The 14,824-nt window shown below is 40.4% G+C and overlaps 1 protein-coding gene across 1 annotated transcript; it reads left to right on the top strand.

The window, feature by feature from the left end:
* The first annotated feature begins 10,256 nt into the window (after window positions 1–10,256).
* LOC115972227 lies at window positions 10,257–13,481 on the top strand. The gene is made up of 3 exons (XM_031092439.1): window positions 10,257–10,608; window positions 11,973–12,114; window positions 13,021–13,481. Exons 1-3 carry the CDS (start codon window positions 10,310–10,312, stop codon window positions 13,111–13,113), a joined length of 534 nt encoding a protein of 177 aa, XP_030948299.1. The 5' UTR covers window positions 10,257–10,309; the 3' UTR covers window positions 13,114–13,481.
* Window positions 13,482–14,824: the final 1,343 nt, after the last annotated feature.

Below are 14,824 nucleotides of genomic sequence, written 5' to 3'. Positions count from 1 at the left end.
TACCAGCAGAGACTTGCCCAACGATACAACTGAGATGTAAAAGCTAAGGAATTCAGTGCCGGAGACTTGGTGCTGAGAAAAGTTGTGGAAAACATGCGGGACGTAGGTGCAGGGAAGTTAGCTCAAACATGGGAGGGACCGTACAGAGTTATTGCCATTGCAGGCGCGGGAGCGTACTATTTAGAAGACCTTGACGAGAGGCCACTCCCCCGGCCATGGAATGTCCACAACCTAAAGAAGTTTTACCAGTGACCATTCGTGCACGGAAATATAAGTCTAAATCTTGTACACCGCTTTAGTCAATATAATGATGAAGTTCCTTGTTCCAGCTATATTCAATTTCATTATTGTGCATTAAGTATTAATTAATTGCATATTTAGTATTAATGGATTACATTAAGGACAAAAAACTCATTCTCGGTTCGATCAAAATCACCGAGCAGGTGGAAACCTTATTTATATAAAAAAAAATTCTAAGGACATAAACCTCATTCTCAGTTCAATCGAAATCACCAAGCAGGTGGAAACCTTATTCATATAAAAAAATTTTAAGGACAGAAACCTCATTCTCGGTTCGATCAAAATCACCGAGCAGGTGGAAACCTTATTCTTAAAAAGAAAATTTTAAGGACAGAAATCTCATTCTCGGTTCGATCAAAATCACCGAGCAGGTGGAAATCTCATGCCAGAACATGAGGCATCTTGCCATTCATCTTCTCAAGAAAGCAAATATGTGTTGTATAACACACAATATATGGGGGCTTGATTTATCCCATCGTGCAAGTCATTCCCGGCCATACATGCGAGAAGATAAGTGGCAACAACAAAAAGAGAGGAAGAAAACAACACTGAACAAAGTAATAACCAAGCATTCACGGGCATGATCAAAGCAAACACATGACGAATAAATCATCATCCAAATAAAGTTAACAGAAAAGTAGAATCAATGTCTCATCGCCAAACCTGGCAACTACATATGAGTCATCCTCAGGAAATAAATAAATTGTTCAGTCACCACAGCCCGGTGACATAGGCAAATTTACCCCAAAAAAATAGTATTAAAAGGCAATAAAAAGAAATAAAAGAATTAAAGAGTCGGTTCGGCAATTAACTTAATGGAATGAAGGGTCCGATTTGATCTGCTGCCTCAGTCTGCTGTTGGTTGGCCATGGGAGAATGCAGGTCCCCACCGGGCTAATCTTGGGCACTTGGGATGCTGGTGGCTTCCGTCTCATCCGGCTTTGCAAGTGCATCAATCTGTTCCATCAGTTCCCTCATACTTGCTGTTTCCTTATTGTCAATGGGCACCGGGGGGTCTTGTGCAGCAGCGGTTGAGCTCAGGAAGGGAATCTGGCCGGGATCTCTTAGAGGGGAATCCTCGGGGACCCCCAAAATCTGCAGAGCAGCAAACCACCCGGCCTCAAAACCCAACCTTCGAGCTTGATTCACAACTGGCTCCGCGGAATTCTCGGCATCAGCGAACCCTTCATTGTACCATTTCTCCTCACAAGCCTCCAAAGCCGCCCTCAGGTTGGCAAGTTCCTCGGCTTAAGCCGTGTTCAAGCTAATTGTCTTGGCTAGCTTAACATCCGTCTCGTTCTGCTTAGCCAAGAGTTCCCTGGACCTTTTCTCCGCCAGTGCTCTATTCTTCTCCGTGGCAGCAGCTTTTTTCTTGGCAATGTCAGCTGCCTTTATTTTCTCCTTAGCTGTTTTAACAGCCGTCTCCCATGCCTCCCTCTCCCGGTCAGCCTCCTCGGCAAGTTCCTTTGCGCGACCATCCAAAATATGGGCCAGTTGAGCAGCCTAACAAAAACAAAAATTAGTACGGCAACAAAACGAAAGGTAAATGAAAAATAATAAATGTGTAAAGGATAGTAAAGAATTAGTAAGTAAAGGGTTACCGCGATAGTATGCCACTGTAGCCTACGCCCCATGGACTCCTCCAACCCTTCTTCAAAGGCGTGTACATCATCAGGCAGAAGGAGACCCTTTGCCAAGGTCTGAGCAATGCGACCCCTTTCACCTTTCTCCCACATCCGCACACAAGCAGTGGAAGGAAGTGGCTTACTTTCCAACAGAAATTTAGGCTTCCACACCTGCGCGGCTTGAGAGGAGGACACTACGCTCAGCCCAACTTGGGTTTACAGCTTATGGATGACAATGCCTCCGATTGGTCGAGGAGGAGTCCGAGCTACTGCATCTCCCGGGCCCGTAGGCGTTTGCTCGACAACCCTCTGCCATTTTCGGACTCGTCCAGTTTGAGGAGGAAGTGGAGGATTAGGTGCTTGAGTTTGGCTCTGAGAGGGTGGTTGCTGCACTGCTTGCCTCGCACCGAGCACGAAGCGGTCTATGGTCATGGTCTTCCGAGTCACCATGTCTTCGCTGAGAAAGGGCTCGGTGTCTGAAAGATCAGTTATGTCAACTACAAATTTCTCAGCTTCCTCTACGAGAGCCTCGGGTTCAACAGGGTCCTCGGGCTGTGTGGGTTCTTCTTGGACGGGAACTTCTTCTTGGACAGGTTTGTGGGCGAGCTCTTGGAGACGCCGGGACACACGCTCCGCAGACTCGTCTCGCAGTGGCGCAAGCTTGTCCGAGCAGGTGTATCGCTTACCCAGTTCCCTCGCTTCACCGACTGTAAACTTCGGCGGTAGAAAATTCGCGTGCCGAACGTCTATGTATGACAAAAGGGGGCTGTCAACCAACATCGCTTGTTTGAAAGACTGCTAGGTGGAATAAATCGATTCGACCCCAAGGATTAGATGTGATGCTAAGAGCTGTCCGTCCCAATGCGCGAATATCTCGGACTGAAGGATAAAATTCAAGTCCCTAACGTGAACTGTCCTGACGTTCGGGACGAACACTTTACTCTCTACAAAGGGAATATATATATATATATATATACACATTCATGCAAGAGAACGAGATACAATATTAGTAACCAATAAGATAAAACTACTGCAATTAGAAAAATGGTTAAGTTAGAGATCGGTACGAACCCACTTCACGCCGTGAGAGGGGGCAGGGAATTTCTCCGGCAAACCAATTGCCCCGCACCTGGATGAACTCCCCGGTTGAGTTCCTATTTGAATAAGGTAGGCATGATATCAGCCGTACCCGTGTATCCCTAGTTTTTAAGTAATAATTGGTAGTCTTATTCCCACAAAGACTGTACATGTGGTTTATGTCATGCTAATCCAACTGTAAATCAAATGTATGGTTCAACTTGCTGACACAACTAACTACCAGATAAAAATTGGGTGGGAGTTGGTCGGGGCACAGCCCGTAATACCTAAGTGTGTTGACTAAAAGAGGGCCCACGGGAAACCTAACCCCACCCTCTAGAATTGTCATTAGGGGGAAGAAAGCAGTACCATGCCCTCTGTGGAGAGTAATCTCGCTCTCGTGGCAGTAAGCCACTTCCACATCACTGGGGGTATCAAACTTTTGCCTAAAGATGGCTAAAGATGCCGGGGTATCCAGAAGAGAAGAATAACCCATTTCGAAATCTAATACTGAAAGAAGAAACTCGAAGAAAGAAGCTAAAGTAAAAGGAGGGGGTAGAGAACTTACTTTGGGCTCTAAGGAAGGAAGGGTCTCTGGGCTGGTGAGTAAGCACTCAGATGAATGCTCGGCAGAGAGTAAACACAGGAAGAAGGAAGCGAAAAAGTGAAAGAACGTTTTGAGGTGAACTATTTATAGAAGCAAAAGAGGATAGAGAAATGTTTAATCAGAAATAAATAGGCACGATTCACAAAAAACCCTACGAATACCAATGATAACCGACACGTGCATCGTCTCGGTTCATGAACCGTCAGGTAATAATGACAACTGAACCTGGTGCCCTGGAATAGCGCGTCTTTTGAGAAGAGCATTAATGGGATGCCGTAACCACCCAAGTTTCTAACTGTTAAACTCCCAAAACAAGAATGCCTTTTCGGTTCCTTGATTCTTCCCGATAGCCGGGCATGAATCAAGGGGGGGCTAATGTAAGGCACCGAGGTGCCCAGATCCAATTGGGCCTTGGATTCAGGCCCAGTAGCACGGCCCAATGTTTCAATCCCTTTTTATTCTACCCTCACAAACTACAAGTCCAAGTCTCGTCACCTAACCACTGCTCGGCGTAAAATGCCCAAATAAAAAAGAAAGACTAAAATCCGAACATAGCATAGCATGCTTGGCAGTTTCCAGGAAACATCACTACCGGGCATATTCGCTTGAGTTGGAACCAAGTTCCAAGGCCACAATCGCTGCATTCCACTCTCACCTAAACATCCACTTACAATAGATAATATTGGACCTTCAATTGCACTAACTATGACAGTAATCATGATCTCTCCACTAATTTAGAGCTATAAATAGGAGAAGTTGGGGAAGGAAAAAGGGTGGTTGGGAGGTTCACAAAAGAGATAGAGAAGAGAGCAAAACAGCGATTCAGAAAGAGAGAGAATAAACTACGTTAAGTCTCTGTGCCGAGAATGACCCAAAGTAGGAAATCCTAAGCCCACCTTATAAGTAAGTTGTGAGCCCAAGTGAGTTTAAGCCCAACAACCTCATTTCCGGCGCGCACAGTTCTCTTTGAATTTTCTAAATTAGTAGTATAAATAAGGAAGTAATTATTTAAATTTTTTATAAAAAGTAGAGAGAAGTCCTAAATCTTATTCTCATCATTCTAGTTCTTGTTCTTTTATTGTGAAAAATCCTATTCTCCTTCATATCACTGAAGAAACACAATTAGATGGGTTTGAACCTACCACTTAAGATTTAAGAATCCAATGAAAACCTACTTAAGATTTATAATTTTTCTGAAAAAAATGAAGAAAAATTGACCACGTTCATATTCAATCCATCTCCCTCCCATTGAACCTACCACTTAAGATTTAAGAATCCAATAAGAAAAACAGCAAAACCCATACCAAATCAACAAAACCCATACAAAATCAAGTGATTGATGTCCAAAAAAACTCAATCCCATTGATATTTCGAAATTAAAAATAGGGGAAAACTACTAAATTATGAGAAAACAAACCTTGAGATTGTGACACTAGACTAACGGCAGATTCGACATCTTTTTCAGGCTCTAAAAACAACTTTGGCGATCACTGTGGCAGAATGAAGCTCCGTTGTAGGGAGGAGGAGGAGAGTCTGGGCTTGGTTTGCCATTTGGAGAAGAAGCTTTGGACGTGTTTGTGGAATATTTGGGGTTTTAATTGGGTTATAATTACATGTAATAAGGTGTGTTGAGTTTAAATTTGTTGGCTGATGTGTCTTCTCATGATTGGTTGATTGGCTGGCGTAAAAGATGTCTTTTACGCCAACTTTGGACCTAACTTATTCTCTTAAAACAATATATCATTTTTACATGGATTTATCATTAACGCTATTTTTTTATTAAGCTAAAATACAATGTTTAATTTGTAGTCTATGAACTATTTTTGTTTATGAAGTTTAAAATAATCATTACTCTCTCAAAAAAAAAAAAAAGTTTAAAATAATCATTTGGAGTAATTAACAAATTAAAAGTGATCTTTTATTCCAATAAAAAAAATGTTTTCTTTTTTTTGGCTGAATAAATAAAACATGATCTTTTAGAAAACAGCCCTCAATTTATTGGGAACTGCATGCCCAACGAAACATCATTGTTATATGATATGTTAGTTTTTAGTTTTATTAGTCATAAAAAAAAAAAAAAAAAAAAAAAAAAACCACTTTAAACTTTAGGGGTTATAATCACTTGTGGAGTGGACCAAAGTTTATGGACTAATAACCCTTTTTACCATTTTGGCATCAATTATAATATGTTCTCGTTAAATTTTTTTTTTCTATATTTATAAATAAAGAAAACAATTTTTTTTTTTTTTTTTGGTTTGAGAAACAATAAATAACGATAACAATGTTTAAACTTTCAACCCAAGGAATTTTAGGAAATTTTTTTAGAAAAAAAAAAGAAAAAAAAATTAATTTGTTTAACAACTTTATATATATATATATATATATATATATATATATATATTGTGGGGTCACGTTTTTCAGGCCAAGCCCAAAATGAATGGGACTTTAGACCTGTGAGCCCGGTATAATGAATTTGTAGAAAGTGGGCCAAAGAGCTAGGCTTTAGCGTATGAACAATGGTCATCATGGTACTCTTTACGATCAGGTTGAGGCGGACCGGATTCATCAGAGAGGATCAGTCCTTGCCCCGATCTGGAGAGCCTTTTCTTTTCGGTGCCTCTGGTGTGTTGGGGGGTCTCCGCCCTGCCCTTTCTGTCTCACTTTATTACTTTTTTATAGTAGTTTCCTTCCTCCTAAATGGGGCCCCTAGGGTAGGTACTTGTCCTATTAGCCTTTCCTTCCAGTTGTTGGGAGTGGTTGTAAGGACAGAAAGGTATGGTCGTATCAGGCACAAGGCACCGAATGTGATAATGGCAGCCTTTCCTTTCAACACTTTCATTGTCCTTTTCTGCTTTAGTACTTTTCTCGCTCTGTGAGATGATAGAGAGTGTCACTACCGATGGCAGGTTACCTCCTCCATCCTCGGCACAATGTAACCGAGGAGGACTCTTACCGCGACCGAGGAGAGATTTTTCCCTTGGGCTGGGTCTTTGGCCCAATGTAGTCATCGACATGGGCCTACTGGTCTTTTACCCCACACAATAGCCCCTCAAAATCCTACTGTCCGGCTCCTCGGGTAGAGAGGAGGGTTTTGGTGATATTGGGCCTCTGTTTCGGCTTGCCACGTCAGGCCCTCCATTAAAAGCCAGAGCCTCTTCGTTTGCCCAAGGCGCACTCCCGACTGCGAGACATTCTTTTAATCTATCCAAGCCGCGTCCCTGTCGCTTCAGTATACGAGGTGTGCTTTAATAAGGGTTCCTTCACGAGGTGACATGAATTCAACGGTTGAAGATCACTTTGAAAATTAAGCGAGATTTATTTCGCTTGTAATTTCTTTTTAGAGATTTGGGGGAATTGATTGCCACCAAATTTGCCTCCCATATAAGAAGCACGGTGGGAGGTCATTCCCTTTATTTGTAGACCCTTTAAAGTTTTCAAATTCCTAACTCTCCAATTGTGCCCAAAGTCCTCATTACCAGTGTGACTAAGCCTTAGGAGGTGAAATGGTCAAGGCTAGGGTGAGGGTGAAGGAACCATACCCTCTTCAGAAGCCTTGGGTATCCTCGAGATTCAGAATGGCCCGGTCAGGACAAGGGAGACAAAGGCTCAAGACATTTTTTCTCCTCGACAAGGCAAGAAAGGAGCCTCTTCTTCCTTCAGCCAAAATCCGAAGCGGGTGGGGGTCGCATCAGATTTTTGGTGTGACAGCACTGGGACCTCCATCCGGTGTCGTATGTCATGCACGTGAGGGCTTGGATTTCCCATCACCGGTACCATCCGTGCTTGCTCGATTGCTGCTAGAACGATACTTGCTCGGTTGCTGCTAGAGCAGGTATGGGGATTGGGCATCCCGCTTCTTCCTCTCTTTCATCACTAGTGCCACCCAGGCTTGCCTAGTCGCTGCTAGAGCAAGGTTGCGGACTAGGTGCCTCTGCCTCTTCTTCTCTTCCCTCACTGGTGCCATCTAGACTTGCCTAGTTGCTGCGAGAGCAAGGTTGTGGACTAGGTGCCTCTGCTTTTTCTTCTCTTCCATCACTGGTGCCATCCAGACTTGCTTAGTCGCTGTTAGAGCAAAATTGAAGGATCTATCGTCCTCGTGTATTCCTTTTTTTTTTTTTTTTTTCTTAGTTAGCTTATGATTACAGGCTTGTCTAAGCCCTTTTATGTATTTTGTACTATCTCTTTATCTAATAAAAGATGATTTTATCGTATTTTATGTATCTTTTCTTTTCTGCAATAATCAGTTTGTGAATGAATGTGCCGGTGTCTTTTCTTTTGAACCGCACTTAAAACCGATGCCCTTGTCGGTAAAGAATTATTACTTTGAACTTATTGGAACCCACTGGCACAACAACACTAACTTTAAATAGGTTAACTATATAAGACTAACCGAGATAACAGCCGTACGTTTTGTATTGCGAACGGGGTGACTGCCTGAGGACTTGTAATCTAAAATAAACTGTCCGAGGGGATCGCTGGGTCCTAGGGTTCTTTCTCGCTTTTCCAATGATATCCGTAGCTTTAACTCGTTTTAGGTGTCTGGTCCAAGGATCGAGGCATGACTGTACCTAGTCTAAACACTCAGAAAGGCACCCCCGTGTGTTAGCCTCCATAAGGCCAGGGGGCCGAGGACCACACGAGACCTCCATTCCGCCTAGGACTTAGGCCTTTCTTGAAGTTGCTAGTTTTCCGTAGGTTTGAGTTCGAGAACCATGCAAGACCTTGGTTCTATCTAGCACTTAGGCTCTTAGAGTGTCTAGTTTCCCCATAGGTTTGAGTCCAAGGACCATGCAAGGCCTTGGTTCTGTCTAGCACTTAGGCTCTTAGAGTGTCTAGTTTCCCCATAGGTTTGAGTCCGAAGACCATGCAAGACCCTGGTTCTGTCTAGCACTTAGGCTCTTAGAGTGTCTAGTTTCCCCATAGGTTTGAGTCCGAGGACCATGCAAGACCTTGATTCTATCTAGCACCTAGGCTCTTGGAGTGTCTAGTTTCCCCATAGGTTTGAGTCCGAGGACCATGCAAGACCTTGGTTCTGTCTAGCACTTAGGCTCTTAGAGTGTCTAGTTTCCCCATAGGTTTGAGTTCGAGAACCATGCAAGACCTTGGTTCTGTCTAGCACTTAGGCTCTTGGAGTGTCTAGTTTCCCCATAGGTTTGAGTTCGAGGACCATGCAAGACCTTGGTTCTGTCTAACACTTAGGCTCTTAGAGTGTTTAGTTTCCTCATAGGTTTGAGTCTGAGGACCATGCAAGACCTTGGTTTTGTCTAGTACTTAGGCTCTTGGAGTGTCTAGATTCCCCATAGGTTTGAGTCCGAGGACCAAGACCTTGGTTCTGTTTAGCACTTAGGCTCTTGGAGTGTCTAATTTTTCCATAGGTTTGAGTCCGAGGACCATGCAAGACCTTGGTTCTTCAAGAGATTTCGGTTTAGCCCTCGGTTCCCCTGTCCGTAGGGGATTCAGCGGACCGGAATATTATGGGTCTCAAGAGCTAGCCCCTTGACAAGTGCATGGGGGCGCATATCTGATGTCCGAAGCCCCATTGAACTGCTCTGTCTAGCGATCCTCCCCTTGTAATGAATCATTTCAAAGCGTGACCCAAAACGAAGACTGAGCTATGATGATGGTGGTGTGTTCTTGGAAATGATGGAGGGCTTTGGTGCAGCTCACACCGCTGCCAAAACTGTCCTCCTGAGGGATTCTTGTAGCTTGACCGTGACTAACCGCTATATTCGCCAATGCACAAGCTTTCCCACAGACGGCGCAAATTGTAGGGTTACGTTTTTCAGGCCAAGCCCAAAATGAATGGGACTTTAGACCTGTGAGCCCGGTACAATGAATTTGTAGAGAGTGGGCCAAAGAGCTAGGTTTTAGCGTATGAACAACGGTCATCATGGTATTCTTTACGATCAGGTTGAGGCGGACCGGATTCATCAGAGAGGATCGGTCCTTGCCATGGTCTTGGGAGCCTTTTCTTTTCGGTGCCTTTGGTGTGTTGGGGGGTCTCCGCCCCGCCCTTTCTGTCTCACTTTACTCCCTTTTTATAGTAGTTTCATTCCTCTTGAATGAGACCCCTAGGATAGGTATTTGTCTCATCAGCCCTTCCTTCCAGTTGTTGGGAGTGGTTGTAAGGATAGAGAGGTATGACCGTGTCAGGCACAAGGCACCGAATTTGATAATGACAGCCTTTCCTTTCAACACTTTCACTGTCCTTTTCTACTTTAGTACTTTTCCCGCTCCGTGAGATGATAGGGAGTGTCACTACCGGTGGTAGGTTACCTCCTCCATCCTCGGCTACATTGTGTCAAGGAGGACTCTCCCCACGGTCGAGGAGAGATTTTTCCCTTGGGTTGGGCCTTTGGCCCAATGTAGTCATCGACATGGGCCTACTGGTCTTTTACCCCACATATATTTTATAAAAATTCTATTAAAACTAGTTTAAAATAAGCTATTAACAAACTCTGTATAAATATTTTTTGTATGTTCTAATAAATATTACTATTTTCTAAAAAAAAATAAGAATATTTATGTCACATTGATTATGTGTATTAAAGTTTAAGTTTTTATAACGCTAGGTTACTTCTTTCGTTTTAAAAAACACAAAAGACGAGAGTTTACGAAACCCAAAAATAAAAATACTAAAGTGGAACTTGAAAAAAACAGAGTTATTTTACTGTACAATTTCTACGAGAAGACCAACAAAATGGGAACTCTATCTCTCTTCCCTCTCTCCCTATCTTCAACACTGCGACCCAATCCCTCCTCTTCCACTTTCAGAACTCAACTCTCCAACCCCATAATCTACCCGCTCCTCTCCTCAACAACTCACAGAAAATCACAAAGGTTTCACTTTCCCTCCAAAACCATAGCTTTTGGGAGCAACACAAATGACCCAAAAGAGTCTCTTTTCTTGGATGAAAACGGTGGTGTTGATGACATGGATGGGTATCTCAACTACCTGTCTCTCGAATATGACTCTGTCTGGGACACCAAACCATCCTGGTGAATCTTTCCCATCATGGGTCTCTCTCATTTTCACTGATACTTCACAATTCTCATTGTTTGTCATTACCTTTTTGCTTTTTCACTGTGATTCCAAAGTTTGCTAATTTTATTGTGTTTCGCCTTTTATGTTAAAAGCATGTATACATATAAATGTGTTATTTTTGAGTCTATGAATGGATAGAGTACCCTCTAGGCTCTAGAGATTTGAATTATATTTATCTTTCCTGGTTTTTTGGTACTGTATAGTATACTCTGAACTGGAATTCTTCTTTTTTAATTTTTATAATGGTTCTGATGGGTACTTGTATTAAGGTTCACACTTTAGTGCAATTTTGCCTACATAGTTTTGAATTTAATTGTACATTAGTTTTAGGTTTTGGTTAATTGAAGACATAAAGATTATAGTCCAGATGACTGACCATAACCTTCAGATTATCAAGAAAAAGAGGGCATGTGTGTCCCCTTGCATGGTGCTATTTTAAAGTGATAGTCATTGACACATGCTAATTGAGTTTGATATGATGGCTAGTCATGAGATCATAATAAAGACCCCATACTATATTGGTATGGGCAACATCAGTAACAACAACTACAACCAAGCCTTAGTCCCAAAATTCCGGGGTTGGCTACAGATCATCAACAGACTATTCAAGGTCGGCCACGTGCTATATTGGTATAGTCAGTGGTTTCAATTTTATTCCTTGGTCCTATTTAAGATGATAGGTCCACCTTTCATGTCAAAACCAATGTGGCCTGAACTGATTGTAATTTTGAATGCTAACTACTAGAGGAATCTAGTGGAAGATGGACAGAATAAAATGCAAGTTTGCTGATCTGAACAATAAGCATATCTAGTTAACTACGGTGTGATACATGACTTTAAGCCGAATGAGTTCCTAAGAATCCTTTCTGCCATTTAATAAGTTCTTATAAAATTTTATGTATATTCAGGTTTTTTTCACAGTTTGTCATGACAAACATTTGAATTATGCTTCATTTATTTCCCGAGGGATCTTATAGCTATCTGGGATTAAAATGGTAGTTTTAGGAATCCAAACTTTCTTTCCCTTCCTTCCACTTTTTGGCAACTAAATAGAGCAACAGTGTATTGTATAAGTTTTGTTCATGTACTGGAAAGTGGAGATGAGCAGCAACGACTAAAATTGTTTAGCAGGCAAGGCATGTATAATTGATATTTTGAACAAATAACTTATGGTGAATTGAGCATTTTGAGTTTTGACATGTGTAAGAGTTGAGGTTCGAAAATAAAAAAGGAATATGCTTATATCTTAAAATGACCATTTTTGCATCTATGCTTGCTTTATCATCTGGTTTGATTCCTTCCATCATTTTGTTGCTAGGTGTCAACCATGGACCATAATTCTAACTGGAGCATTGGTGATTGCTAGTAGCTGGTTAATTTGGCATTCAGTAGTAGTCACAGTAGTCATATTCTTACTAATATGCACATGGTGGTACATCTTTTTGTATTCATATCCACAGGTTTGTGCATCTTCTGCTAGTGTATGATTTTTTAAATAATTCGACTTCCTCCCCCATTTTATTTTTTCTTTTGGAGCATGAAAATGCTAATTAATTATGCTCTGCTTGAAGCAGTTTCTGTTTCTTATACTGGATTTTAAAATTTTTGGAGACATTTGCAGGGGATGGGAACCCTATATAATAGTTGAAGTCTCTCTCTCACACAAACATTTATATACTCCCTTTCTACTTCAACGAAAACATTTAATTTATTTACAATTAAAAAAATACAAAATTTACTGTGATATCTATGGAAATAAGATACATCTGTTGAAGCAACGATGAACCATTATCCATAAGATTATTTGGTTCTTGAAAGGGCTTCATGACATTATAGATTTGAGATTCTTGAATTTTAGTTGCTGAAATAACATTCACTGATGACTGAACTTACTGATTCATGACGAGATGCTTTACATGTACGATTTGACATGTATATGGAAGTTGTTTGCATACATATGAGTGTTTCTCTTTTAAAACATTTATGTCCTGGTTCTAGAAAACCGATGGCAATGAGGCATCTAGAAAAGGTCACAAAACCACGGACTGCATGTTGTACTTGCTTGGAATGATGAATTCATATTTCTCTTGTTGATTCGTAGTGGGTACTTTCTAGATGAATAGTTATTCGCAATAATCATGTTATTCCCTTGCTTAGAATTTAGAGGGAATGATCAAGAACCATGAAATAGATAGACATAAATCTGCTCAGGATTCTTTAAAACATGTTCACATACTGTTTGTTTCCTTTTGGAATTTTAGAAAGATATAGAATTTGGATCAGCTGTTCTAGTATCTGCATTCAGAGAAACAGAAACAAAAAGAAGAAAGGAAGGAATTGAGTATTGAATTATTCTCTTTTGTCAGGCATATTCAGAGATGATTGCCGAGCGAAGGAAGAGGGTGGCAAGTGGTGTTGAAGACACATTTGGCTTGGGAAATGGCAGTGATTTAAGCTAAACATCAATTGTGCTGCTAGATCTCACTGTCTCTGACTTCAAATCAACCAATAATTGAGTTGGGAAACTTTGGGTTAGGCTGCAAAGATAGGCTATGACATGTCTCCCTGCTTTCTTTTAGTATACAGTTTATGGAGGCCACTAGTGTTCCAATGATGGGCATGGACATGCTAAATAAGATTCTGTTATTCTAAATTGTTAGTTATACTTATTTGTGTCCCATAGTCTTAGGATTTTATTTTTATTATTTCGCTTATTGAGATTAGCTTTATCCATAGGAACTGTTATTATTGAATTGAAGGCCATCTTGTATCCAATTTATCAAATTTCGAAGTTATAATATTGAATTTGAGCATTGCTCACTCTTAAGTGCTTCTTTTCTTTTCCTTAAAGGCTAGGGTTGTCTCTCTGTTTACCCGTATAATCCCCCAAACTTAAATTTCCTTGATATTTATATCCAAAAAGTTCACGAGGATTTTTTTTTTTTTGGATCTACTTGAACTTTGAGTCCTAACTTGTAAAACCAAATTCCATATAAATAATGCAATTTGATATTATCCTGATTAACGAAATAAATATTCTAGAACATCAATTAATCCGATTTTTTATTTTTTGAGTAGACGATTGAACCAATGTTGGTATAAGTATAATTATAAAAGTTTCATAAAAAAGAAAAAAGTAAAAAAAAGAAAAAAAAAAGGTCTGACCATCCAATGCAGCATTGCATAAGAAGTAGAGGGGAGAGAAGTGGATGAAAGAAAAGTTAAGACATTCTCTATCAAAATTCTTTGCTTGGTGTAATTAACATGCAGATAGATCTTAACAGTAGGGATAGCATCTCTATCATACCATAGCAAAGCAAAGCAAGTTGATCATTGTTGAAGTGAAATTGGTTTAAGTTTACTTACCAAAAAAAGAAATTGGTTTAAGTCACTTGATTTATATATTCCATAAACAACCAATATAGTTAAATGTCACCAATTGCAGAAAATGTGATGAATTGACAAAAGAAGCTTCTCTTTGAAAACTAACTTTATTTACTCTTTTGATAAATTGAAAAGGTGTCCTTTTAAGTCAGGTATCAAATCTCTGGACCGTCTCAATACCTCATATTTGTACGTCCCATAATATAATCTGGAGCAGTGTTGTAAATAAATTTATAAAACCCTCTATGTCAATAAGGAAGAAGTCGAGCTTGAAAGTAATATGTGGCCTACGAAAATTATTTGAAGCATTGATAAGACAATAAGACAAGAAGTCAAGCTTCCTGACTCTCCACTCATTTGATAAGGAACTGGTTCTACCGCTCTTTGTTTCACAGTAAAGTACAGAAATCTGGTTATCTATAATACGTGGCCTGCAATATATGCAAAAGAAATAACAAGAAAAGAAAATGAATAATTCTGGTTCTTTTGGAGTGTACAGAGGTCACTGATTTAATATCAAGTTAAAGTTGTGACTTAATGCCATGCCTACAGATATATAGTAGTATATATATTAATCAGATTGTAGGCTATCTAATGGGTCAGATGGTAAACAAAGAATTTAGGAGACATGAATGCAAGGAATCAATCATAGTTCAACATTAAAATTTTGATTATCCATTAGAACAGTATTTTCCATGAACATCTAAAGGTCAGTTGTGAGTTGAAATTTTCCAACAGTTACCACAAATTTCTTAAGAGGAGCCTCAAATTCCAGTTCAAAGAATT

The sequence above is a fragment of the Quercus lobata genome, chromosome 12 (genome assembly GCF_001633185.2).
Source record: "Quercus lobata isolate SW786 chromosome 12, ValleyOak3.0 Primary Assembly, whole genome shotgun sequence".
In the NCBI taxonomy this organism is placed as follows: Eukaryota; Viridiplantae; Streptophyta; class Magnoliopsida; order Fagales; family Fagaceae; genus Quercus; species Quercus lobata.
Note: the sequence above shows the minus strand (reverse complement) of the source record. Positions and strands in the feature narration are given on the sequence as shown.